Genomic DNA, 25,186 nt, shown 5'->3' on the forward strand with positions numbered 1-25,186 from the left:
GCAATGTGCAGCGTCCGGGCGAAGCTTCAGACAGCATCCTAATCACCAGAGGATGGTGGGAAGAACTCGGGAGTCAACCCAGGTGGCTCTTCGCCATTAAGAAGAAGGCAACTACCGGAGCTGCAATGGTTTTGGAGTCAGGCTTCCTCTATCTCTGAAGGGTGCCATTGCAATACACACCAGAAGGATTTTCCACCTCCCCCTATGAGGAAAGGTTCCAGCATTGGGGACTTTTCAGTTTAGAGTAAAAGCAAGTAAGAGGTGAAATGACAGACGTTTATAAAATTATGTGTGGAATGGAGAAAATGGATAGAGGAAAGCTCCCCCCCCCCCACTTTCTCATAACACAAGAATTCATGGACCTCAATGAAGCTGGATGTGGGAAGATTGAGGTGATATGGAGGTACTTCTTCAAGCAACTGCATGTTTGAACTATGGAGTTTGCTCTCAGATGGCTTTAAAAGAGGACGAGATAAATTCATGGTTCAACAAATCAACAGCTACTAGCCATGACGGCTATGGGCCAATTCCTGACTGAACTTCCTGCTTGCAATGCAGCCAGCTTTTATGCTCTGGTGGTGGACCCGACTGAACGCTGGCTCTGTCAGGTCCGTCGCTGAAGCAACCGCTGGCCAACTAGAGCCATGACTGACCTGTTTTAAATTTCCATTTCCAGCAGGCAATCTCACTAGCTCCTGCGGCTCGCTGAGGCTGGCTGTGGCATCAGCTGGTTGTGAGGGCAGGTCCACCTCACCCACCTACCCCAGCTATCTAGCGACCAGGCTGCTATTGCTACCACCACCTGGAAAACAGGTGTGTGGTCTTTCTGCTGTGAAGACAGGATGTGAGATGGGTCATAGCCCTGGTCTAGCAGGCTCTTTCTATGTTCCCCCTTCCCACTGACATTTTCCCCCTGCACATGGATATCCATTACTGGAATGAGGTGATAATGCCATTTAACGCCAGCAGTAGAATTATTACATATCGGTGTCGTGATGAATTACTGTTGTTCAACATTCATTTTCAACACATACAACATCTCTCCTATAGCTGAACAAATTTAAAGCTGGAAGAAATAGGTTCTGGGAGTAGCTATACAAATATGCAAATAAGAATCTCACGAACGGGAGCCAGCTAATAGACTTGTCCTTCAGGGTGGAGTCTTAAAGAAGACTGAACTTTCTTGTGCGCCAGTTCTGCCTTCAGTGCTCGCAAATCAGAAGCTGCCTGCTTCCTCATCTAGAAAAAAAGATTCCAAGATTGCAAAAGGAAGAATGAAATTAGAACCTTCGCATTATTTTATAGATACAGTTCAACCTTTATGTGGATTAATAACCATTTCCTTGTTCTTTCATCTTTCAAGCCCAATGAGTTAAAAGATGAACCATTTTGGTTTGTTTCTGGCATATTAAGGTCACTAGTAATGGCAAACCCTAGTGTACAAATTACATCATATTCCCATTAATGAGAGTGGGAAATGAGGTGACGAAATACCACAGATTGTACTGCAGATCTCAAAGTGGTATGTTTCTGTTCCTGTGATTTTTCTGACCACAAATTGCCAATTGTTGTTGTAGTATTATTAGTACAATACCATAAATGTACAACACATTTTAGAGGGTAGTATAAGCAAAAGAGGTCCCTGAGCTACATTTAGACTACTGAAAAGCACACACCATCTTGGTACTCCATGTTGGCAGGTACAATGTTTAAAGCAGAGATACTAAACATGTTTGGATCCCAGGCACATTTTGAATTTTGAAAAAGTGGTACAGGGACAGCGGATGTGAGAAAACATCATGTTCTCTCCCACCCTGTGTCAGCTGCATGCAGCACTGTTTTCTGTTCCACTGCAATTCATCTTCTGCTGAAATCTACGCTATTCGTCTTGATGTCCGCTGTGGCAAAATTATTTGTGTATCCTATGCAATTACGCTGCCCATATGCTACTCCACCCATCATTTCAGTGCAAATGAAAGGCAAGATGAGTGGTTTGCTAATCAGTTACGTGCCCTTTGCCAACTGAAAACAGCAACCACCACAGTGGACCCCAGTTGTATTTGCTGGTTCCAGACATGGGACGAACAAGTAAAAAGCTATATTGCTTTTCTATGTGGTGTAGGACATTCCCTGGTACAGCATCACAAACTTTCAGGTTCCTATTCAAAGAACAAGGGTTGCGTATTTGCTTTTTGGAAAATAGCCTCTCCTTCCTCCTTAGTGGAGTAGTGGCTGCTTACAGAAACACCGCTGCTATGGAAGCAAAGTTAAAGTTCAATGTTTTGGTGAACCAGATCTCAAATATGACCATGTGCTTAACTCCAGGGTGAACACCCTTTAGTCCTCAGCTCCATAGTGCAATGAACTCAGAATATGCCTACAGGACAAAAGCAATTGAAAAGCAAGATAAGTTCTTTCCCTTGACCTCCAGCTCTCCAGTCTTAAGCTACTGAAGAGCCAAGTGCGGTGTAGTGGGTGATGTGTTTGACTATGACTGGGGAGGTCCAGCTTTGATGCCTCACTTAGCTATGAAGCTCTCAAGAAGCTATGAAGCTCTCCCATAGTTACTTTTTCTCAGCCTAAGCTTTATAAGAGTTATTCTGAGGATAAAATGGGGGATTGGGATGTATGCCAATTTAAACTCCTGGAAGCAAAAGTGTGACTTAAATGTTGTTGTTTTTTAAAAAAAGAAAAACACTAAAAGGTATGCTTGAGATAAAAATCTAAATATAATGTTTACATTCTTCACTTGGATATAAAACAAACTAGGCAAGTTAGTGTGTAATACCTTAATTTCTATGACAAGCTTCATTTTTGCATTATCAACCTTTCTCCTTAGTTGTTCAATTTCATGCTGCAGAGTGGTGATCTGGATTATTGTATTATTCTAGAAGAAACATCGTATAGATCAGAGTTAACATACATCCTGCACTTATTAATATCACCGTCTGTGCAAATGGTCCAAATCTGCATCTCTCCTTAAAATTATATGATTTAGTCCCTCAGCTCCTGTTGTATCACCTTCCTCCCAGAAACATACATAGCGCAGAACTTCAGGGCTATGTCTCATACAATTACTCAAATGGTGGACTGATTGGTCACATGGCAGGTGAGGCCATGGCCTCACTGTATTAACATAAAATAATGCAATTCTGCATGTGAATTTACTTCCATGCTTAGTTGGTACACACCTGGCAGACCTTGCTATAGCTGCCCTAGACTGACCCAAGCCCAGAATAAACTTGTCCTTCCCTTCTCCCCATGAGATTTCTATCTATTAAAAGGCACAAGTGAATTTCAGAGAGAGAGAGAGAGAGAGAGAGAGCTCATGTGCAGATATGGGTGCTTCCAACGTGAGTTATCTTCCTGTCTCTCCACACCTCTTTGTTGTGAGAGGGCGTGTGCTGGACTCCATTTTGGGGATTGGGGTAGACAAGAGGCTATTTTCTGGAATCAAGGGATCCAGTTTTGTCTAATATTTCTCCGGCAAATGAAGGGAAATGGGCAAGGAATCTTGTGTTTTGTATTTTGATTGTACTGCCAGTTTTAGACTCTCCCATCTCCCCTTTTGATATCACACAGTTTTGAGTTTGAATCTGTGACTATATACGTAATAAAATTGAGTATTAATTTCTCCTTACAGCTATTATTTAAGGCAATGATTGCATCTATCCATCTATCTATCTATCTATCTATCTATCTATCTAGTGGCTTTCCTTCACCGAAACAGAAGAGACAGTAGTCATAGATGTCACCTGGCATCACAGCTACTGCGCTTTGTAAAGGAAAATGGCAGCACCATTACCATAAAGGAAAACTAACACAACAAGTGGTAGCTGAAATGGTTGAAAATGAAGATAGAAAGCTGTGAGAAACTAAATCACGAAGTCCCTGGTGCTACCGTCTGTGTAGTGGCGAAAATGGTCAAGAATGTGTTTCCTTTACCCACTCAGAGTGTGCTCAGATAATCACATCTTTCTCTACCAGAATGAGCAAGAAAGAACACCAGCTCCTCCAAGAAAGAACATTCTAGAAAGTTCCAGAGTTCCTCCGTGCAAATGCAGAACTCAGTAATGAGAATGAACAGAGCTGACAAAGATGTTGTCTTAGCGCATGATCAAAACCAGGAATGGAGAACCTGTGGCATTCCAGATGTTGTATTCCGGCTCCCATCATCCCTGACCACTGGCAATGATGGCCGAGGCTGGTAGGAGTCCAACAGCATCTGGCAAACCAAAGGCACCCTGTCACTGCTGTAAACACAAGGTAATCTCAAGGGGGGGGGGGATCATTCATGCCTTATAACCAGGATATATAACTGGGATAAATCTTGGTTTAACAGGAAGATAACTTGAAAGATGTAAACAGGAGGAAGTTTGCTACATGAGAAAAGGCTGAGACACAAGCAAATCCTTTGGTTCTCAGAGTAATTAGCAGAACTGTCTTGATATCTCAAGGGCATGATTCATATGGGAAGGATTTAATTAACTTAAAACTGTATTCTCACGAGTTTCATTGTCGAGCCAGCGAGAAAGCTATTTTACACACACAAAACAATTTAATTACATATCGGAGTTGAATCAGGCAAGCAGTGTGTTATGCCAATTCAAATTGAGGGGGAAAGAGCCTGCAGAGAAATTTCCATCTTTCCTGTTTGTAAAGCTATGATTTTTGGCAAGGCCACGTTGTTACAATGCTATGTATTAATTTACATTTCATCTAGTTTGGGGGACTTCTCTCTGTCTCTCTCTACTGCCATTATAGTATTTGTCTTCTAGTGCAGGTCACTATCAATTTCCATTATTTTCACATTCTAAACACAATGCCTTGGTACAGAAAAGCTTGCATGGGCAACCTGTGGTCCTTCTGAAGTTGTTGGACTTCCATCAACCCCAGCTGGCATGGTCAAAGGTCAAGGATGAAGGCAGAGAGCTGTAGTACAACAACATCTGAAAATCCACAGCTTGCCCATCCTTGTAGCAAAGGAACTGACTACCCAGGTAAGTGTATGTTTAGGATCATGGCTTGAAAGTTAATCTGCATGGATATCATTTTCCTGTGCAAAAGAAAAACAGTCTGATACAAATATTCCTGATGAGCGTGTTCCGTTACGGAATTGAGCCTTTGAGATACAAAAAGTAGCTCAATTTAAATTATACAGGCAGGGATTATGTCAGATTAGTGAAGGAAATTATTAAACTCTCTTCTAGGGTTATTATAAAATCTGAAGAATACTTATCTGTCTAAATGGCATGAAGGAGCTTTGATTTTATGGAAAGGGCAGTAAAGACCGAACAAACAGCATTTACCTTTGAATTAGCAACCTGTGTTAAATTATTTCGTTTTTTCCTTATATCCCTAGCTTCTAGCTGCATCAACAATTTCTGGTAGTGAAGTTCTAAATCTTCCCGCAGTTTATTTGAAACTTCCTCCAAGGAAGCTGTGACTTTTTTAGCTTCAAAATATTTCTTTTTCCAGGAATCACGAGCTGTACGGGGGAAACCAGAGCACAGATCAAAATGATATTCTCAATGGCGCAAGTCTATTCAGGTTTTCAGACCCTGTTCAGTTCAGTGAGGCTTAGTCCTAGGAAAATACAGGATTGTAACTTAAGAATCAGAATAGTAAGCAATATTGCTCTGTTCGAGCATAAACCAAAAATATTAAGAGTTGAAAACATTGTATAAATTTTAACATGCTAGGTCAAGTGCCACGGCTTTCATACAGTACTTAAAAGAGAATAGCTGGACTCTAGCTTGTGGAAACCCAAACTCTCGAATGTGTGGTTTGCAGGAAGGTATGGGGCTTCACTTTAACAAAGGTAAAGAAGGGGTATAAACTGAGAGACATCTAAGAAATGGTCCAATTCTGATGGAAACCAGGCTGCTAGATGGCACACTGCCATGGAGGGGGAAGCAAAAGCAAACCCACCCCCAACAATGATGCCAGTGGCGTAGCGTGGGGGGTGCAGGGGGGCCGGCCGCACCGGGCACAACATCTGGGGGGGGGGCGCTGGCACTCGCAGCTCTCTGCCCCTACTAAAATCCACGGGTTAGGGGGCGCAAATTACTTGCCTTGCCCCGGGTGCTGACAACCCACGCTACGCCACTGAATGATGCTATCTTCTATCTTTTCTAGCTCCTCAGTCCTCCACCACCTCCACTCAAGCAGAAACAAAGTTATTCTTCCTTCACCTTCTTTATTCCCTGGGCTCTGTAACCTTGACCTGTCAAAACCCACTAAACCACACCCACGACCAGCCAAAAGCTACCTGGGTTTTTATATACATAAAGCAGCTACGCTTTGTCAGTGTATCTCTTGGGCTCCCCTTTTTCCAAGATACTGCTTTGGTGACTCCCGAGACAATGGAGGCCAACGCAAAAGCTGCCTGTTTACCTAAGTACAACTTTTAAAAAGCAGAAGGTGGGGTGGAGGGGGGAGATTTCGCTGTTCGTTCTTTTTCTGGCTACTGGCCTAAAACAAAACAAAAAGTAAGGAGGTGGGTGTGGGTGTGTCGATAACAACCTCACCAGATATCTCAGCCTAATAACACATACCCTGGTATCTCCTGAGTTTGTTCTGTTCCAGTAAGCTCCTCACTTTTTTAACCAACTCTTCTCTAGCCCTCTCCAGGTGCTTTCGTTCTGCCTTGATGTGTTGCAGCTGTCTGATCAACTCACTACCTGAGGAAAAGAAACCTCAAGATTAGCATACTTGTGCTGGTTAAAAAATGCGGAAAGCCCAGGATAAATAAATCTGACACAGGAGCACCTCCGAGAAGAACAGAAGCCCGGGTCTACAGAAAGATCTGCAGTATTTTAGGGGTCTTTGGTGTTGCAATTTGGAGCATCAGATCCCTGCCTGCCTCCCAAGATCCAGGCACACAGCCCACACTAACATTCTGCCCGTTTCTGTCCTGTACGAGATGCTAGTTCACAAAACTCCACACCGTATGAAACAAATCTTTCTCTGTGACTTTCCCCTTCACGTACCTCAGACATACCATCTGAAGGTGTCACTGCAGCAATTCCTCTTGAGGAGTGGGAAGGGAATTTTAAAACTTGCAAACACATATTGTGTTGCCCAGGCTTTCCCCGATGAATACATTTCCGCCAGGACGGTAATGTTTTAATGCTTGTATTTTTGCATAGAGATTTTGAATATTCAGCATTTTAGAAATGCTTTTAAATAAACAAAACGATGCCTAAACGCCTAGAGATTAATGAGACCAGGCATGTCTACTGGGAACCTGCCACTGCATAGCTCCTGTCAAAAGTAGAAACCGTGCAACATATGAGCAATTACAAAAAGTCTGCACTACTCCAGAGAGGTGTTGTGGCTAGTTGGACTAGGACCAGGGAGACCTGGGTTCAAATCACCTCTCAGCCACAAATTTTACTGGGCGGCCTTAGGCCAATCATGCTCTCTCAGGGTAACCTTCCTACCTCAGAGGATTGTTGTGAGATTGAAATGAGGAAGGGGAGAACCATGTATTGACATGGTTGAGTTCCTTGAAAAAATAGTGCTCTATATACCATATTTTTCCGTGTATAGCACGCTCCCATGTACAAGACATCCCCTGTTTTTGGGGACTCCAACTTGAGAAAATGGGGGTGGGGGTGGAGATTGTATCTGTGTATAAGACGACCCACAATTCTGAACATAATTTTTAAATAAAAAACCCTAGTCTTATACATGGAAAAGTATGGTGTAGTGGTTAAGAGCGGTAGTCTTGTAATCTGGGGAACCGGGTTCGCTTCCCCGCTCCTCCACGTGCAGCTGCTGGGTGACCTTGGGCCAGTCACACTTCTTTGAAGTCTCTCAGCCCCACTCACCTCACAGAGTGTTGGTTGTGGGGGAGGAAGGGAAAGGAGAATGTTAGCCGCTTGGAGACTCCTTAAAGGGAGTGAAAGGTGGGATATCAAATCCAAACTCCTCCTCCTCCTCCTACGGTATATAGACTGTATGTGAAATAACAAATATAAGTTCTATGGGGATTGTGCTAATTGTATAACAAAACACTTCGTCTGTGATGTGACACAGACGGCTGGATTAATTTTAATGATGTAAAAACTGAATTAAGCCAAATTATCCTCCCTCAGGGGCACTCGGTCAAGGGAAAGGCAAGCACTGAGGTTGGGATTAGTGTCTTTGGAACATGCTGGCAATGACAAGTGACTCCTTAGAGGCTCACCGACAACGGTGTTTGCTTAGACAATGCATGCACTGGGGTCACTTACGTTTAAGCATACTCTGCCTCCTACTTCATAAGAGAGCCAGGAAAAGCCTGCTGCTGTTAACTAATGCCATTTTTAACTACCGAGTTGTTGCACACCCTCAAAAATGAGAGTGCTGAGAGGGGTCCTAGCGCATACTTTGTACTTGGTTTCCTTGGAATGAAGGTCCCTAGAGAATTGTCGTTTTTGTGTGTGTGTTATAAGGTTTATCTACACACATGTATAAGCAGAGCGTGAGATTCAAGGCTTTTCCTGCTTTTCCCATTAGGTTTCCAGAGGCTTTGATTTCTGTCAAGTCATATTCACACCATACGTTTAAAGAACATGGCTTCCCCCCAGAGAATGCTGGGAAACATAGTTTACCCCTCACAGAGCTTCAGTTCCCAGCACTCTAAACTATGAATGTAAGACAGTGATCTCAGACCTGACCTAGCTTTTTCACAATCCGTTTCCATTCTGCTGCAGTTTGGCTTCTGCTAAAACCAACATTTGTTAATCTTACTATCCACTATGACTGAAACTAATTACATAATTAATTCCAGTACATTTCAGTGCAAGAGAGACAGCAAAAACAATACAGAAAACAGTGCAATTATTTATGTGACGTTCATGGACTGAAAAGCAGCAGCGAAAACTGCTCGCATTCGCTTTTGAGATTTCCGTGCCTGATCTCAGATGAACCTGTGAATTAGGAGTGACTTCTGCTGTTGTTTCCATTTCCAGCAGAATTCTGTGACATCCCTACCATTAACTATGGTGCCCAGGAAGGTGTGCTTTCAATGTATGGTGTGGATGTGTGGGTCTCTTGCTGTCAATCTTTGTTCCCTTTTGCAGTCAGGCATGATCTCGCTAGGTTACGGGGGAAGACTTTAACCCCATAAGATCTCTTAGAACGATTTGCTCACCCTCTGTTGGAAAGATTCCGCTGGGAACTTCAGCTCTGTTTACAGACAGAGCCAGAAGAGGTGGAGTTGGAGGGGAAATATACTGGCTCAGATGGGCAAAGTCATTTAGGTTATTTTCATCAGTCTAGGGACCAAAGGAAAAGGCATGTCAGCTTTTGCTGCTTTCCCTACAGTACATGAAATTGGAGAGTCTATTTATATCAGTCTTAAAAGGAAGGCGAACTCAAGTGACCTTTTAGTGGAAAACAATAGTTACCTTCAGGGAACCCTGTCCGCAACCTGTCTGTCTAGGAATCCATATGCCTCTGCCACTGATCTCTGAACATTGCAGAGTATCGAGGGCATATTTCATGGCATGCATCTGGCCCATGTGTTCTGATGGACAAACAAGCTGAACTTCAGCATTGCCCCAGATAGTGGGGTAGGAGAGCTGAAAATAATGCCAATATATTTCACACCTGCCAATCCATGAGCTGCTTTGGTTTCAGATAGCACATGAGTACACAAGTCTAAAAGCCAGGGCCACAAAGTTTCATGGCCCTCTAGCAGCTATTGTGGCTCGGTTACCAGGAGTAATGTATTTAGTGTTACCTTTACCTGGAAGTGTATACTAACCAAACTAAACCTCCTAGGATTATTTTTTAAAATACAACCCAAAAATGCACTATATTGGGGTAGATTATTTGCAAAATATGTACATTAGCCAAAACAGGATATTTCACCCTCAAATGTTTAAGGATTTTCATGAGGATTTATGTCTCAAAAAATGTGAATTGCTGCAGAAACGTGGAAAACTGAATTTAATATTTTATAAAAATGAAAAACTGAGAGAACCAAAATTTACATAGCCCTCCGTTCTTATTTCCAACTAAATATGTATAGACTTTGTCTACTCCTTGGTACTTTGGTACTGAATATATCTCTGTGTATGTGTACATATACATACATACGCAAACATTATAAACCCACATGCATCTCCAATTGCTTGTAGCATATGTGCTACTTCAGATGTATGGCAAAAGTGCTTGTTTCATGAGCATTTGTCAAGAGTGGGCAAAAGTTATTCTGCTTCAACAACGAAATCTTATTGCAATCAACAATCCAAAAGAAAAGAAAAACGAGCTCAAGTTACTGAAACGATTTCAACCAATTTCAACTACCTTATTTATTTATTTTGCTAGGCGTTTGGCAACATACCTGGCTATCTTGCACGCTACCGGTGTCAGCAATAGACTTGGCAATTCCAGGATGCTGTTGGCTAAAGATGAAATTAAAGCACAGTGCAATTACATTAGAAACAAACCACCTTAATTAAATTTGTTTAAAAGGCTGGTGGGATCTAGCAAATATAGAGTGCTGGGGTGGCAGATTACCAATCTGAAAACGGGGTGCTGAAATTAGGGCGCGGCAGCTTGCTGGTAGCCAACTGGACCGGTAGCAAACATTCCATGGAAGCGCTAACCTCACACACAGGAAATGAGTTGAAGAGAACAGGTTCACAGGTTTAATTATATTTGTCTGAAAACTAATTAAAGTGTTTGCTTTTTTCTCCATTATCCAACATGTTGGGAGCCCTTAATGCAACTTTAATGAAGGGCAGCTAATACTGTCAGCATGACAGCTTGTTTATTTCAAGTGTTTTTAGCCTTTATCACAAAGATATATAAAGAAATTTATCTGTTTCGTTACCTCCTCATTCTGTGTGAATAGTCCATGTCTCTCTCCTCCAATGATTCTGGGATTCCAGAATCCCCTGTGGTGTGTCTTCCCATTCCAATTCCTGTCAGGTTACCTTCGTTTTCTGTATTTGCATCCAGCGCAATAGGAGGTTCTTCTACATCAGAGGTCAGAAAAAAAAATGTTTAGCTGTTTTTAATGGTGTGTTTTAATGTTGTAACCTGCCCTGGGACGTAGGGCGGGTAATAAATAATACCTAATATTCAATAATATTTCTGTTTCTATATACATGTTTTTATTTCTGCCATCCACCGCCAGAAGCAATGGCTTGGCGAAAAAAATGAGTGTGTACAGATTCTGGGCATATCCGCCTGAAGCAAAAATGGAAATTATCAACTCAAAGTCAAAAATGCCAGTTGGCTCACAGGCAGGATACAGAAGGAAGACCCTGAGATGAAAGAAAAATCTAAGGGCAACTGCCAGTGTGTTTTAATAAAAACGTGTCCAGCCCTATCACACAGGAGATTGTAAAATGTAGAAAATGGGAGGCAATCTGGACAAAAGTGCGTATCAGCCGACGGGCACAATGTATTTCCCCTTTCATAAACTGCTGTAGTTTGCAATGTCCAACCATTTCAAGTTTCCATTTTTTCATCTAGGTTAGGATTGGTGTCACTCCTGGCTTCTAATTAGGCCTGATGCAAGCAAGCGGATCTTATCACCTAAAGAACCACCAATGTTTACTGCCGAAAAGCTGTCCTCGTGTGGCTTCTGGACCAGTTCCGCAGATCGCTGAGCTTTATTAAATAGTTTAATGCAAATTACTGTAGTTTTCTGTGTATAAGACACCCCCCGTGTATAAGACGCCCCTGTTTTTAGCACTCCAAATGGGGGGGAGATTGTCAAGAGTTATTAAGGTTTTCTTTGTGGGGGGGAGGTGCCAAATATTGCTCAGCTGCCTCATTGCCACTGCCAATCCCACGCGTCGCCAGAGCCACCAATCGTCTGCCTGCTCGCCGCCAGCAGCCACCAATCACATGCCCAATCACCGCTGACAATCTCCTGCTCGCAGCTGCTACCAATTGCCTGTCCCCCCTCTGCACTATCCATGTATAAGATGACCTCAAATGTTTAACATTATTTTCTAATTAAAAAACCTTGTTTTATACACGGAAAAATACGGTTAAGTGCATTATTTATTAAATGCTTTCATGCAAACCAAAGGGTTGGGATTCAGATTGGCTATTCCGTAAATGGAAGGCCTCCTTCTGTTGATGGAAAGCTCTCAGATCCCGTGGAAGTTCCTCAAGTAGAGGAAGGTGGGAGGCAATCTTTGCTTATTCCTCTGCCCCCTGGAATCCTGCATGGTGCCTCTCATGCTGTTCCAGGTGGCTGCCCGAATCTCCAGAGCAGCTTTTTCAGATAGATTTTTTTTTTAATAAAAATGCTAATGCAAAATACAAATAAACTTTAAATGGAGTGCTTAGTGGAGCAATGTATACCTTTTTTCTTCTGTGTGATGTGATTGACTTGAATCTGGTTGCTTCCCTCTTGCCCTCGGTTCTGATTCATACGCAAGGGTGCAACAGAATCTTTGTATTTCTTGACCTTTCTAGGAGTATTTTGCTGCCGTTCTCGAGCTTGGCTGAAAGACTTTCGCTGAGGAATTTTCACCGATGTGGATTTTCTTATGGAGTTTTGTCTCTCAGAAATTTTATCTTGGAATGTATAGGGAGATTTAATGGATTCCTTTAGCTCTCTGTTGCAACTAATTTCTCCTGGAGGCGGTACATAATTATATATTAGGCTATATATACTTATGAGAGTTGTGTTAAGTTGTAGATTTATCACATATTATTATAAATAATCATATTTAACTATAATAGTCATGTTAACGTAAGTAACGTGAACTGCTTTATGCACATTTTGAACTTTTTTTTTGTAAGCCACTTTAAGTTTATTTTATTTCTAAGAAAGCTGGGTATAAATTTTAAAAGAAATATATACCCATTAAATAAAAATTAAGGGTTTTTTTTGGTAACAAGTGATATTGTTGGAACCTTTGTTAAATTAAAAAAGCAAATGTTACATATGCCACAGTCTAGGTAGGACCAAAATACAAATAAATATCAGGAACTCATATTGCAAACAAGTCGTTCTGATTTGATTTCCTCCCCCCCCCCCCGCCCCGAAACCTTAATTTTGAACGAAACCAGTCCAGACATATGATTAACTGAACAAGGGAATGGCAGTTGTGGCAAATGAAGTTTCAGGGAAGAAAAACCTGATGGAACCCAAACTCTAGCAAAATTGTTAACACCAAAAAAGCACAAAACCAGGTTAGTAGATGGGAATCCTACTGCTAGCATCATCAATACAGACAATGAAATAATGGCCAGGTTAAAGATGCTTAATCTCCCTCTCAAATAAGGTATGGTGGGGCAGGGGGAGAGATCATTTGCCCTCTCCTGACACAACAGGCTCCAAGCCTCGATTGTGGAGAAAGAAATTAAAACTATGCTTTCCTCCTCATGTTGAAAACTCCTCATGGTTTCAAACAAGGTATAACTTGTCTGATCTTAATATGAAGTGCAGCTCTTGCTGGAGGAGAAATAATTGAAAACTATTTTTTTTAAAAAAAATCAGAGGAAAAGAAATATTTGTGCTGTCCTTGCAATTTGACCTGAACTTGGTTGTTATAGCAATTAAGCAGCCTTGATATATCTCACCTTCCCTTCTTTGTGAATTATATTTCTCTTTAATCCTTTCGTTCTGTTCTTGCTTAGAGATCTGTGTTGAAGGGAGATCTTGAGCCCTTCCTTTTTCAGTTTCGTCCCATCCTATTAAATTATTTTTATCCTGAGTTGGGCTGAGATGATGTTTCAAGGAACCCTCCAAAACATTGGGGTTCTGGCCAGCTTCACAATCTGGAGCTGATACGTCAGGTGGTCTATGATATGATGTATATGCACGTATATAGTCTGCATTACTGTGATGTCTTTCTGGAGTTGACGATGAAGATGAATAAATACTTTCTACTCCAGGCAACAAATAAAGTTCTGGATGAAATGCCTGAAATGTACAGCAAGTTAATCTGAAATAAATAATATATTTTTAAATAACATAGCTTTGCTTTTACACGAAAATTGATGTAACAATATACGTACATAGGGAGGAGCAAACGATTTCAGCTTCAGTTCTGTTTCTTGCTTTGCTTTCACCTTGGAAGTTAACAACAGAAACAACGTTATCAAAACAGGATATTGCCATACCATTCAATCTGTATAGCATCTTACATTCCTGAAAGCCAGAATATAACATTTTAAAAAAATGCTATACTCAAAACTTTTGGAAAACACAGAATATCTATCTTGGGAATTCTGCTAGATAGTTATGCCATTTTTTATTTACAAAGGCTTATAAATTCTTTTTCACTTTGGCAGTTTCATTTTTATTGTTTTATTGCATCTGTCTGTTTTTAGCTAATTTCTAATAATTTTTTTTATAAGTGTTAGGCTCAGAGATGCCCTTCTGCAAATGGGTCGTTCCATTTCTGGCAGGGAATGCGATTTAGCAAAAGTGTCTGAACCATCTTAGATCTCTGCTCCCTTAGGATTGCTCCATTAATCAACCGATAAATCAATTAATTAAATCTCATTAATCACCTAAGGTTCCTTCAGTTGTGTGAACGCCTTAGAAGTAACATAGAAAATGCTGCTATAAATTTGGCTGCCCTTATTATTATTCTGAATTTATATGATCAGAGGTTTATCAAAAGTACTAAATGGTCCATAATGATTCCAGCCTTCAGAAAGTCACACTCACCAGTGTTAATGGGGAGGCACAAAAAGAGTTTTAGAAGCAAGTTTTCGCAGTTTTGAATCTGGATAGAAAAAGGGAAAGAGCGCCAAGAGCACTTGGAGTTTATAGATAAGCTGACTAAAACAGAAGTATGTTTGGGGTGCAATTTTTCTTTTGAGAGCTAATAGAGAATTGGTGGTTTTGCTTTAGAAGTCTGTCTTTATTACTTTCTCCTTATAAATAATCAACTGTTATAAAATCTCTCATTCTTGTGCTACCTCTGGACTTCTCACAGGGGAGTTGGAAGTACATAACAATATAAAAAGATGCTTGTTTAAAACCACACCAGATTTTTACCGTGAAGGGTTGCGGTTCATTAAAGGAAAAGCATGTTGCTTAATTTGAATGTCACTTAACTTTAATGGCTACAAAAAATAAGGCTGCTGATTCCCCTAAAATAAAAGCAACATGTCTTTACAGAGTTCAAGTATCTCTTCTCTTATTAGAAAGAAGTATCTCTGGGAAGAGATTAAGGCGCTGTTGGGCAACGGTAGAACTGGGAAATTCAGCAAATGTTTGTTCACATGCGTATAATTACATATAATTGCTCTGACCGCTCAAATATTATAAAACAACGTCAACCTTTCCTATCAAGTAAATCAAAAGGGTGTTTTATACCATTTGTACAAGGGCTTTTTGAAACGTACAAAAAAGTGGGGAAAGACCAAAACAATATACATAGTGATTTCCTAAAGATATAGCATGGGCTCCTTACAAACTATAGTTTGTAAATTGGGAACAGGGCTTGAGAATATGCACTCCCTGCTCCCTTATTCCTCCCCACACCTTCCTAGAATCCCCCGCTGCATCTTCTTGTTGGTCTTAATCATGGTTTGATTATAATGCCTGCAATGAAACTAACTAATTCCGATATTGATCTGGATTTGAAACCAAGGGTTGAAGCAGCTTTGGAAATCTTGGTTAAGATGGAACCGGATTAGTGTTAGCCTTGGTTAACATCACAGCAGATGTAACACTACAATATGAAAAGACAGCTGGCAAGTGAAGGAGGGCTTGCACTGAAGGAGTCAGGAGGAAGGGAATGAAGTACATGTCCCTGAGGCTCGCTCCCAGTCAGCAAACCATAGTTTCCAGAAACACAGTGACTCATATCCAAAGAAAATGGGTCACATTTCTAACAGAAATCAATGGGACAAGTAGGTCATGACTAGCTTATATTCCAGCTATTTCACTTGGACAACGTATGAATCGCTTTCTCTTGATAAAACCCAGTGCCTTCATCACGTTTGTTGGGAATACCAATGACTGTGGGGGTAACTTTTGTAGTTATTTAAATATTATGACACTAAGCTTTTCTTTGTCCTTAGCAGAGCAGTTAAAACTTGATTTGATTCTGTAAATACAACTGAGAGATTTGCAGTAGAGAGAAATATGTTTGGACAAGAGAAGAGCTTGTCAGCTCTTCCCAGGGACTCTGTGACAACCATCTAGAGTACGCTTTCCAAGCTACGCACTCTGCACACAGGCAGATCGTGCACTTGAAAGAACCATCTCATTTTCTTCATGGTTGCGTCTTTTATTAGTCTTGGCACGGAAAAGAATTGGGGCAGTAAAAAAAAAAAGGGAAAGCAAAACGAATTCCAAACCTCTTTGTCAGAAAGGCTTCCAGCAGCTCAAAGGGAAATAAATGATTAAAACTTGCAATTAGACCATTAATTTTCCTACTCTCCGCTATGTCAGCTATTAAGATCAAAACATTAAGAGTGCTTTTAAAATTGCCGAGCGTTTTTACATGGGAGGTCTATCTCATTGCATTCGTGGGAATTTACACTGTTAAAGGTGAAATGAAAGTGAAAGCGAGAGGCATTTTTGCAGAGAACAAAGATGGTGGACAACGTAGGTTCAAAGTTTGCTTTGCAGGCCAGTTAACAGCAGGACTCTCTTAAAGAACCTAACACCCGTAAGGTTCCACTCAACTAAGTTACACTCAGGGTGCCGCAATATAACCTATTTAATAAGCATTCATTTGGATTTGATTGCAGATGTCGCCAGCTACTTTATGAGTGTTCGCCCTGATTTGCTCTTGGGGAGATTACGCAGGCGTTGCATCAACCAAGCATTATCTCACACTTTCCAGTGCATTTTCCTATTATTTCCTTATCACAAAAAGAAACAATGTTTTGGGAAAGCAGGTTTGCTTTGCAAGAGCTCCAGATTGGCTCTAACTGCATAACCTGATGTCTAGGGGGCTTAGTTTGGTCAGAATCAAGTACTCACTGTCAGGGTTAACGCTAAATACATTACTTCTGGTAAATGAGCCACCATTGCTGCTAGAAGGCCGTGAAAATTTGTGTCCCAGGCTTTTTGGATTCATCTACCCATGTATTATCTGAAACCAAAGGGGCGCATTGGTAGCCAGATTTTATTTTTTTTAAGCTCTCGTACCCCACTAGATCAAACCTATCCATTCTGAAGGAAATCAGCCCTGAGTGCTCACTGGAAGGACAGATCCTGAAGCTGAGGCTCCAGTACTTTGGCCACCTCATGAGAAGAGAAGACTTTCTGGAAAAGACCCTGATGTTGGGAAAGATGGAGGGCACAATGAGAAGGGGACGACAGAGACAAGATGGTTGGACAGTGTTCTCGAAGCTACTAACATGAGTCTGACCAAACTGCGGGAGGCAGTGGAAGACAGGAGTGCCTGGAGTGCTCTGGTCCATGGGGTCACGAAGAGCCAGACACGACTAAATGACTAAACAACAACAACAACCACCCCACTATTGTTATATTTAAGGTTGTGGGTTCAAGCCCCATGTTTGGGAAAAGATTTCTGCATTGTTTAGACTAGAATCAGAGGTAGGCAACCTTATCCAAGGATGGGCCGGTCGACACTCTGTCCGTTGGAGGAGCGCCTGTGCACATGCACACACGCTATTTCTGGCGCTCCTTCAACCCGGAAGTGTGCCAGAAATAGTGCGTGTGCATGTGCATGGGCGCTTCCCCATCCCACACGGATGCACACATGCTATTTATTTCCGGTGCACATCCGGGTCAGAGGGGCGCCCGTGCGCATGTGCACAGGTTCCATCAACCTGGAGGTTGGTCTCCGCACCAGTAAGAGTGGGCAGCGGGGGGAGGGGGGCGACAGGGATCACCATGGGCCGGTTAGACAAGCCTCGTGGGCTGCTACCGGCCCATGGGCCTTAGGTGGCCAACCCCTGGACTAGATGTTCCTCGTGGTCCCATCCAACTCTATGGTTCATATTCTTACAAGCTCCCTGCTTGTGAGTGGCAGTTATGGCAGTTACAGAATTTTAGAAATGCAAGCCATGATCAAAATTGCACGTGACAGGAGAGACTTCCCCAAATATTGTGGACTTCCCCAAATATTCACCTCCTCATGACTTCAAATTAAACTTGTGGTGTATAGTGTAAGGGCAACCATGCAGGAAGATAAAGCCAAAACTCTTTTTGGCATCTACAGCCCATGAGCAAAGGAGCCTACTGGACTGTGACCAAAAAATGCCTAATTTAAAAAAAAAAATCTCCACCTGCTTGGTTTTATAACTCTTTATTTTGAAACGGTAGCTGCCAGGGAGAAAAAGAATCACATTTTTTCCCTGACTGCCACTACATGAACTTGAAATGTTAATTGGGAACATTTGAAAATAAGCATACAGCTCTTCTCGATAACCCAGAAACACAGAAGAAACTTACCACTGCAAGTTTCTTCCCTATACATTTTAGGAAGATATACTTATCCACAACTGCATCTTCACCCAGGTAGTCTCCAAGCTGCTCTCTTAATGTTCTCAATGTCATATAAGGTGGCACCCTAGAATACCAGATTACATTACTGCAGAGACATGATTGATATATTTGTTTTGGAAGTGGGTGTATAAAGGAAATGTACATTAATTACATGCCACAAAGATCTAATTTTACCTCCGAAAGCTCACACTGATGACTTAATCCTTGAACATTAACTTTTAGAGCCCTCTGGTGCCAAGGTGGGTTTTCTTGTGCACAAACAATGAAACATTTATTTTGTGATAACAAATAAAATCTTCAAGGTGCCAGAAATCTCTTTATTCACATGATTCATCCATGTCAGGCTCTGTTAACATTGCAGCCGAAACTTCTAATTTCATGCGTAAGATCTTAGTTAGCAAGGCCGATGTTCTAAGCAGTTTCTCAAATAATTAAGGCAGGAATTTTCTTCATTATAAGATAGCATTGTATTATAATTCATAATGCTAGGAATGAATAACACTAATAGGACATTAATAGTTTCTGTGATCTATAGATAAGTAACTATTAAAATTCCCTATGATCTTGGAAATGTAACTAGGTGGGTACAAGTTTCTGAACTTAGTAAGGCGATTAACCTGAAGATAATAAGACTCTTGCCTAATTTAAAGTTGTCGACATTTTCTACAGTGATTGCCAACATCCTTTCCCACCAATATGTCTGGTATTGAAGGAGTGCACTTTACACAGAAGAACACTAAACACTTCTGCACAATAGACCTGAACAACCATTACTTATTTCCAGTAAAATCTAGGAATTGTAGTCAGCGATGGAAGAGAAATTTGACTCGGTACTCATTTAAAGCCACATCTATCAAATTGGCTCTTTCTGAAACAACGCAAACCAAAACACAACTGTCCTTCAAAATTCATACTTATCTGAATATTGCCATCCAGTTCTTCAATCAGTGTTTACAAAGATGTATATATATGCGGAAAGTGTGCATAAAAATGTAATTAGTGAAAATAGCATTCAGAAATGCATTATATTTGGGGAAGTACTTGCAAAAATGTGTATAAACTGCATGTAAATTCCGCTTATATAATGGATAAATTGCTACTAGAACTGCTACGCTCAAAGGCAGACCCGACATTTACTATTCCAACTCACCTTATAAATCCCGCCGAAAAAAATTTGCTGGCAACATCTACAGGAACTGTATTCAACTTGAAATTCCACACGTCTTCCGGAACGTAAAAAACGTGAAGCTCCAAAAGCTAAATGCATTAAAATAAATGTTTCATTTTTAAAAAATCTTATAAGCAATTAGTATGGACAAACTAAATATGCAAAGGGACAACCGAAACCCCCAATCCACCACTCTGGAGGGGCTTTAGATGGGGTGGAGGTTTGGAATGACGTGAGATATCTTTGATTTCTTATACACACAAGTCCTGTAACAGGAGGGAACTATTAATGGTGTTTGTTTGTTTGTTTGTTTGTTTGTTTGTTTGTTTGTTTAGTCAAACACTATGTCTACCGGGATGACAGAAAATCTGACATGGTAACAAGACACAATGAAACTGAACAACTACTGTTAAAGGTTTGACTATCAGATTTCTGCAACTGGCCTGCTTGGCACTTAATGCTAATCTAAGGTTGTTGGGGCAGTGGAATGCGCTGTTGGAATGTTTAAACTACATGCTTCCACATGTATGCTGTACGCTTCCACACTGCTCAGGGAATTGGGGCAAGCTTAACATATTGTGGTGATCAAAAGTGGCTTCAGGTAGGATGAAGCTGTCCTAGTTTTGCTCTTGAACTTAAACAAGAGCTTCCCCTTCCCCAATATCTAGCACTGTTATCCATGTTTGACTGACTACTAAGTAAAGGTAAAGGTAAAGGGACCCCTGACCATTAGGTCCAGTCGCGGACGCCTCTGGGGTTGCGGCGCTCATCTCGCTTTATTGGCTGAGGGAGCTGGCGTACAGCTTCCGGGTCATGTGGCCAGCATGACTAAGCTGTTTCTGGCGAACCAGAGCAGCACATAGAAACGCCGTTTACCTTCCTGCTGGAGCGGTACCTATTTATCTACTTGCACTTTGTGCTTTCGAACTGCTAGGTTGGCAGGAGCAGGGACCAAGCAACGGGAGCTCACCCCATCGTGGGGATTCGAACCGCCAACCTTCTGATCGGCAAGCCCTAGGCTCTGTGGTTTAGAGGACCACAGTGCCACTTGCATCCCTTGACTGATAAATAACAGCACTCAAAAAGGAAAAGTAATGTCACCTCAGAACCAGTGTTGGAAACTCTCATTGTTCTAGGCACATTTTGCGACAGGGAATTTCATTAGAGTGAGCAGTTTCTGAGCTCTGGGCGCAGCCTAACATTTCAGATTAAAACTGTGGAGTGGAAGGAAGACCGTTTTCTGCCTCCCCACTTCAAGCTACTCTTCAAAGACTGGAGAAGAGATCCTCTTAAGAATATTAAGGGGGGGGGTGAGCAGGGGAAGGACTAGACCATGTGAAAAATGAACATAATATTTAGCCACAGTTCATTTATTTTCAGCTTTGTATTCTTGTTATAAAAAAGTGTGCCTAGAGACATTCAGTTGTTGCACCCATAACCTAGGTTTAAGGTGCTCTTTAGCTCCCAGCTTTCATATCTCAGTTTCTAACACTGCTCGGAACATAAAAAAACTGTGGCAGATCATTGGGTAAAAATGGCAGCACAGCCATTTAAATTTATGGAAGCTGAATGGAGAGCTGCGCCTGATATAATCTAAAAGTGCCATGGGATAATTACATTACCAGTTTAAAATACTGTTTGAGCATTCTGGAGTATATGGGTTGTGGAGACATTTTTATAAAAGGAGTTAAGGCAATATATATTGAACAATCAAGAAAATACTGACTGAGAATTGTAAAATAACTAAAGGAACCAGACAAGGCTGCCCACTGTCACATTTATTGTTTATAACAGTTTTAGAAGTTTTGGTGCAAATAAAAAGATGCAATCAAGAAATTAAAGGAATAAGGATGGCGCAGAGACAATATTAAAAGGCAATAAATTAAAAGATTTTGCAGATGCTCAAAAGATGACATGGCGGGGGAGGGGGGGGGTGTTGACGAAAACCCTACATCTCCATTCATGCGATCCTTTCAAAATGTGTCATTTCTTTTCTAGGTTAAACTGATTAGGCCAGAACCGGCTTTCGATCTGGTCAGTCTAGATTTTATTTTCACAACTAGGTGGATTTGCGGGGAGGCTGGTTTTAATTAGAAATTAGGAAAGCAGCGTAATTAGCGAAACAGGGCTTTGTTACCCCTGCTCCTCCCTCCATTAGATCTGTACAGTTAAGCTATTAGCGACATGATAGCAAGGAGGTGCTCCCTTCGCTGTATTAAGGTAGCCTAACACTCCTTTGCTTTGAACTTCTTATTTAAAAAAAGGATCAACTGTTGCTAATAGCATTTCAGGTCTATTAGTCACAGAACATGAACACTGAGCACTCATGTGCGTAACTAGCAGCTGTCGCAACCTTCTAAACTGAAGCACCACGTAGGGTAATATGACCCTGAGCTTAAAGATAAAAAGTGTAACAGACAAGAGAGAATGCTGAGGAGACTTCAATTACCACCGGCGTTGTTCCTGATGGAGATGAACTCCCACTGGCAACAAAGGAAAATCTTTACTAAATCACACCCAATGCCTATATGTATTTAATCCCCATAAAGCAAATTTAAAACATTATTTGGGTAATGTTTAAAACCAGCCTACTTGTAAACACCTTTCACAGGCGGTGAGATTTGATTGCACAAAAAATGAAGATAATAAAGGGCTTTGTTTATAGGAAAAAGCAATTTATATACGTTGCTGTTACTTCATCAATCTACAGCAGAAAGTGTTGCAAGATTATGTACATTTAAGATCGGATAATAGACATGCTTTCTAAGATCCATTATTTCTCACCTCTGATGTGGCAGGTCTGATATGGCTGGATGGCATAGTTCCTGTTTAGCCTCGTTCACAGCGAATTCCGGATCATTTTTTAAAAAAATTGCACAAACATAATTTAACAGAGGATATTGGTCTCTCGGAGTTAACATTCCACTCATTTCATATGTATTTCCATGTCAAAAACATTGTTTAAAAATGAGACTACTTAGGAGGACAGAAGACTTTGTTTCTAGCTAATCTGAAAACAAAATGAAAGGATTCAAACGTTGGCTAACATCACGCTTTGATGTGAACACTCCTTCTATACAAGTAAATATCACCTTAGTAACCCAGTGAATTGCTCAACCAGGGCCATGTAACTGAGATTTATTTCAGTAATCAAAGGTCTGCTGTACGCACATTGCTTACATGGCAATAATTGCCATGTAGAATAAAAACAATAACATGAATGCCATCGGTTGGACAATGCAGTTTATGCTGGCCAGATAATCCTAACTGTAACTCTACACTCAGAAATATGAAGAATTAGTACCTGAATCTGCTTGCTCTTTTCCTCACTCATAACAACAACACAATTATCCTATACTTGGCAGTAACCAAAATGGAACTTAGGTTTAGAAACATGCATAACTAGAAGGAATGAACAACACTCACACATACACAGAGCTTGGGAAACACAGTATGCACCACTGATATTGGCTTAGGTGTTTTGTAGATCATATTGTCAAGATGTGTAGTTTTATGATCTTTGGGGAACTAGGGCTGAGCCTGAGGATCATACAAATGACGAGCATACAAATGACGAGCACTTGAAGCCGGTTGATCTGTGATATTCAGACCCCTTTTGGGAGTTGAAGGATTATGCATGTCAAACAGAGCATGAGGTTCATATGAAACACATTGTCGTGGTGCTCAGTGCATGTCCTGCAGGCAGTCCAGTTGATAAAAGCCAGCCTCGCAAGGGTCAACCCCTATATATTAATTATTATATTATTATTCAATTTATTACCCGCCCTTCACCAGCAAGTCCATGAACATCTTATAACAATTTAAAATTCCATATTAAAAACAATTAAAGCAAATGAGCGTCATGGGAATAGGATGGGTTCTGAAAACATTTGTGTTAGGGTAAAGGTTAGGGTAAAGATGTGAGTCTTCAGCATACACCAGAAACTATGTAATGAAGGTGTCCGATGCAACTCTGTCAGAGAATATCATTGCCCAGGCTACCATCTCCAGAACCTCTGAGGGTGATGGAACTACCAACTACTACTCTGGTCAATCTTTACACCCAAGAGTAGGGAAGTAGAAAATTTGTAGGGAATACTTGGCAATTAAGTTGTCTAGGGCTTTAAACACTAGTGCGAGCGCCTTTGAATCAGGCCTGGAAACAAACCAAAAACAGGGGTTACATGAGCTCTAAAAGGAACCACAACCTGTCATCTGGCAGCTGCTTTTTGGACCAGTTGAAGTTTCTGAGTTGTCTTTATTAAGTTTGGTTTCCCGATCCTATCTTGTGAGAGTGAGTCTGTATTTCATTAAAGATATACAAATCTTCCTGTCACCTTTGCTACCTCAGTTAGATCACAAAACGTGCGAGTTGTGGTTAGGTCATAAAACAGATATTTTATGATGTCTTCCTCCTGGTTGCTGCCCTGCTGCCCTTGTGGGCATCTTCCCTCAAAAGACAAACAAGTAAACAAATTGGGGAATTTCCACTGTTGCAATTGTACACCTAGCAACACTCACTAATTTCTGAACCAGGCATTTTTATCATCCTGCCGCACCCGTCCCTCCCTCTCTACACATTTACTCAGCATACTACATCAAAGGGTATTATCTAATGACATGAAGTTCTGTTGAGAAAAATCATGCCAATACTTTACAGATGTGGGCCATTTGCCATCAGTTGTGTTTTCCTGGACATGCTCCTGTGCGTTTTAACAGCCTTCTCACTTGAAAATATAGAAGACTATAGTTTTACCTGGCAGGGGTAAATGATTGGGATTGCTTGATCCCTGTGTTGATTCAGGAATCAATGATTCAGTCTGGATTAAGCCTGTTGTTGCTTTTTGTTTTTGTTTTAAGGGCGGAGGGCAAACCTACAAGACAGAAACCCTGTATGTAAGGAAAATGCAAGATGAAGAATGCACACTGAGCTGGAGAACAAACCCCACTGAAATAAGTGGAATTTACTTCCAAACAAGCACGCAGAGATAAACAAACAAAACCAAAACGAAATTAACTGTGATTATTTGTTTTTTTAAAAAAAGCCTGCCCGGGCAATCATCTCACATGCATTTGTTACTTTTCTCCTGGTGTAGCCATAAAATGAGTTCAGAAGTTAAACCCTTGAAGAATAACAAAAACAAAGGAGAGAGCTCACTAGGCTAGAAAAGGGTGGTTGGGTGTGTTTTACTTCATATATATATATAAATATAAATAAAATTGCAGGTCGTTTCACTTGCTAGGGCAGAGTCCTGTTTGCTCTAATGGACCAACCTCCTCTGGTTGGTCGGTGCACAAATAGGGCAAAATTCTCATTTCTGCTGTGTCCCCATCGCCCCCTTACTGGCGGCAGAGGGGAGAAAGGGCAGCTAAGCATGAAGGGCTACAGAGGAGAGAGGCCTGCGCATGGCATCAGCCTTCTCTGTAGGGACTAAACTCTGCCCCCAAACTTATATATGGGGCTGGGCGGGAGTGTTTCGAAGCGGTCCCGCTCCCTCGGTTCCCCCAGGGCGAAACAGAGAACGTCCAGCCAAAAGGCCTAGACCATGGGTAGGCAAACTAAGGCCGGATCCAGCCCAATTGCCTTCTAAATCCGGCCCGTGGAC

General features: G+C 41.3%; 1 protein-coding gene across 4 annotated transcripts; it reads right to left on the bottom strand.

Annotated features, from left to right (window-relative positions):
- Positions 1 to 939: 939 nt before the first annotated feature.
- SPATA1 (spermatogenesis associated 1) lies at positions 940 to 24,454 on the bottom strand. 4 transcript variants are annotated; one of them, XM_082228560.1, is made up of 14 exons: positions 24,337 to 24,454; positions 22,365 to 22,590; positions 19,563 to 19,669; positions 18,359 to 18,476; positions 13,987 to 14,040; positions 13,549 to 13,891; positions 12,322 to 12,597; positions 10,832 to 10,976; positions 10,340 to 10,400; positions 9,143 to 9,266; positions 6,558 to 6,683; positions 5,310 to 5,488; positions 2,789 to 2,887; positions 940 to 1,239 (listed from the first exon to the last, which is right to left on the bottom strand). In XM_082228560.1, the coding sequence occupies exons 2-14, from the start codon at positions 22,398 to 22,400 to the stop codon at positions 1,135 to 1,137; spliced, it is 1,773 nt and encodes a 590-aa protein (XP_082084686.1). In that variant the 5' UTR covers positions 22,401 to 22,590; positions 24,337 to 24,454; the 3' UTR covers positions 940 to 1,134. The 4 variants fall into 4 exon arrangements, with proteins under 4 accessions (XP_082084686.1, XP_082084685.1, XP_082084687.1 ...); XM_082228559.1 differs by lacking the exon at positions 24,337 to 24,454 and adding an exon at positions 23,789 to 24,312; XM_082228561.1 differs by lacking the exon at positions 24,337 to 24,454 and having other exon boundaries at positions 12,322 to 12,537; positions 22,365 to 23,759.
- Positions 24,455 to 25,186: the final 732 nt, after the last annotated feature.

This window comes from Podarcis vaucheri (assembly GCF_965113315.1).
Source record: "Podarcis vaucheri genome assembly, chromosome: 6".
Taxonomy (NCBI): Eukaryota; Metazoa; Chordata; class Lepidosauria; order Squamata; family Lacertidae; genus Podarcis; species Podarcis vaucheri.

Excerpts from the sequence above, each read along its gene's own strand:
- SPATA1 (XM_082228560.1), bottom strand. The coding sequence starts at position 22,400 with ATGCCATCCAGCCATATCAGACCTGCCACATCAGAG. Across the intron at positions 14,041-18,358 it reads TAGGGAAGAAACTTGCAGTG|GTGAAAGCAAAGCAAGAAAC; the intron begins GTAAGTTTCTTC and ends TTAACTTCCAAG. Across the intron at positions 2,888-5,309 it reads CACAGGTTGCTAATTCAAAG|AATAATACAATAATCCAGAT; the intron begins GTAAATGCTGTT and ends TGTTTCTTCTAG.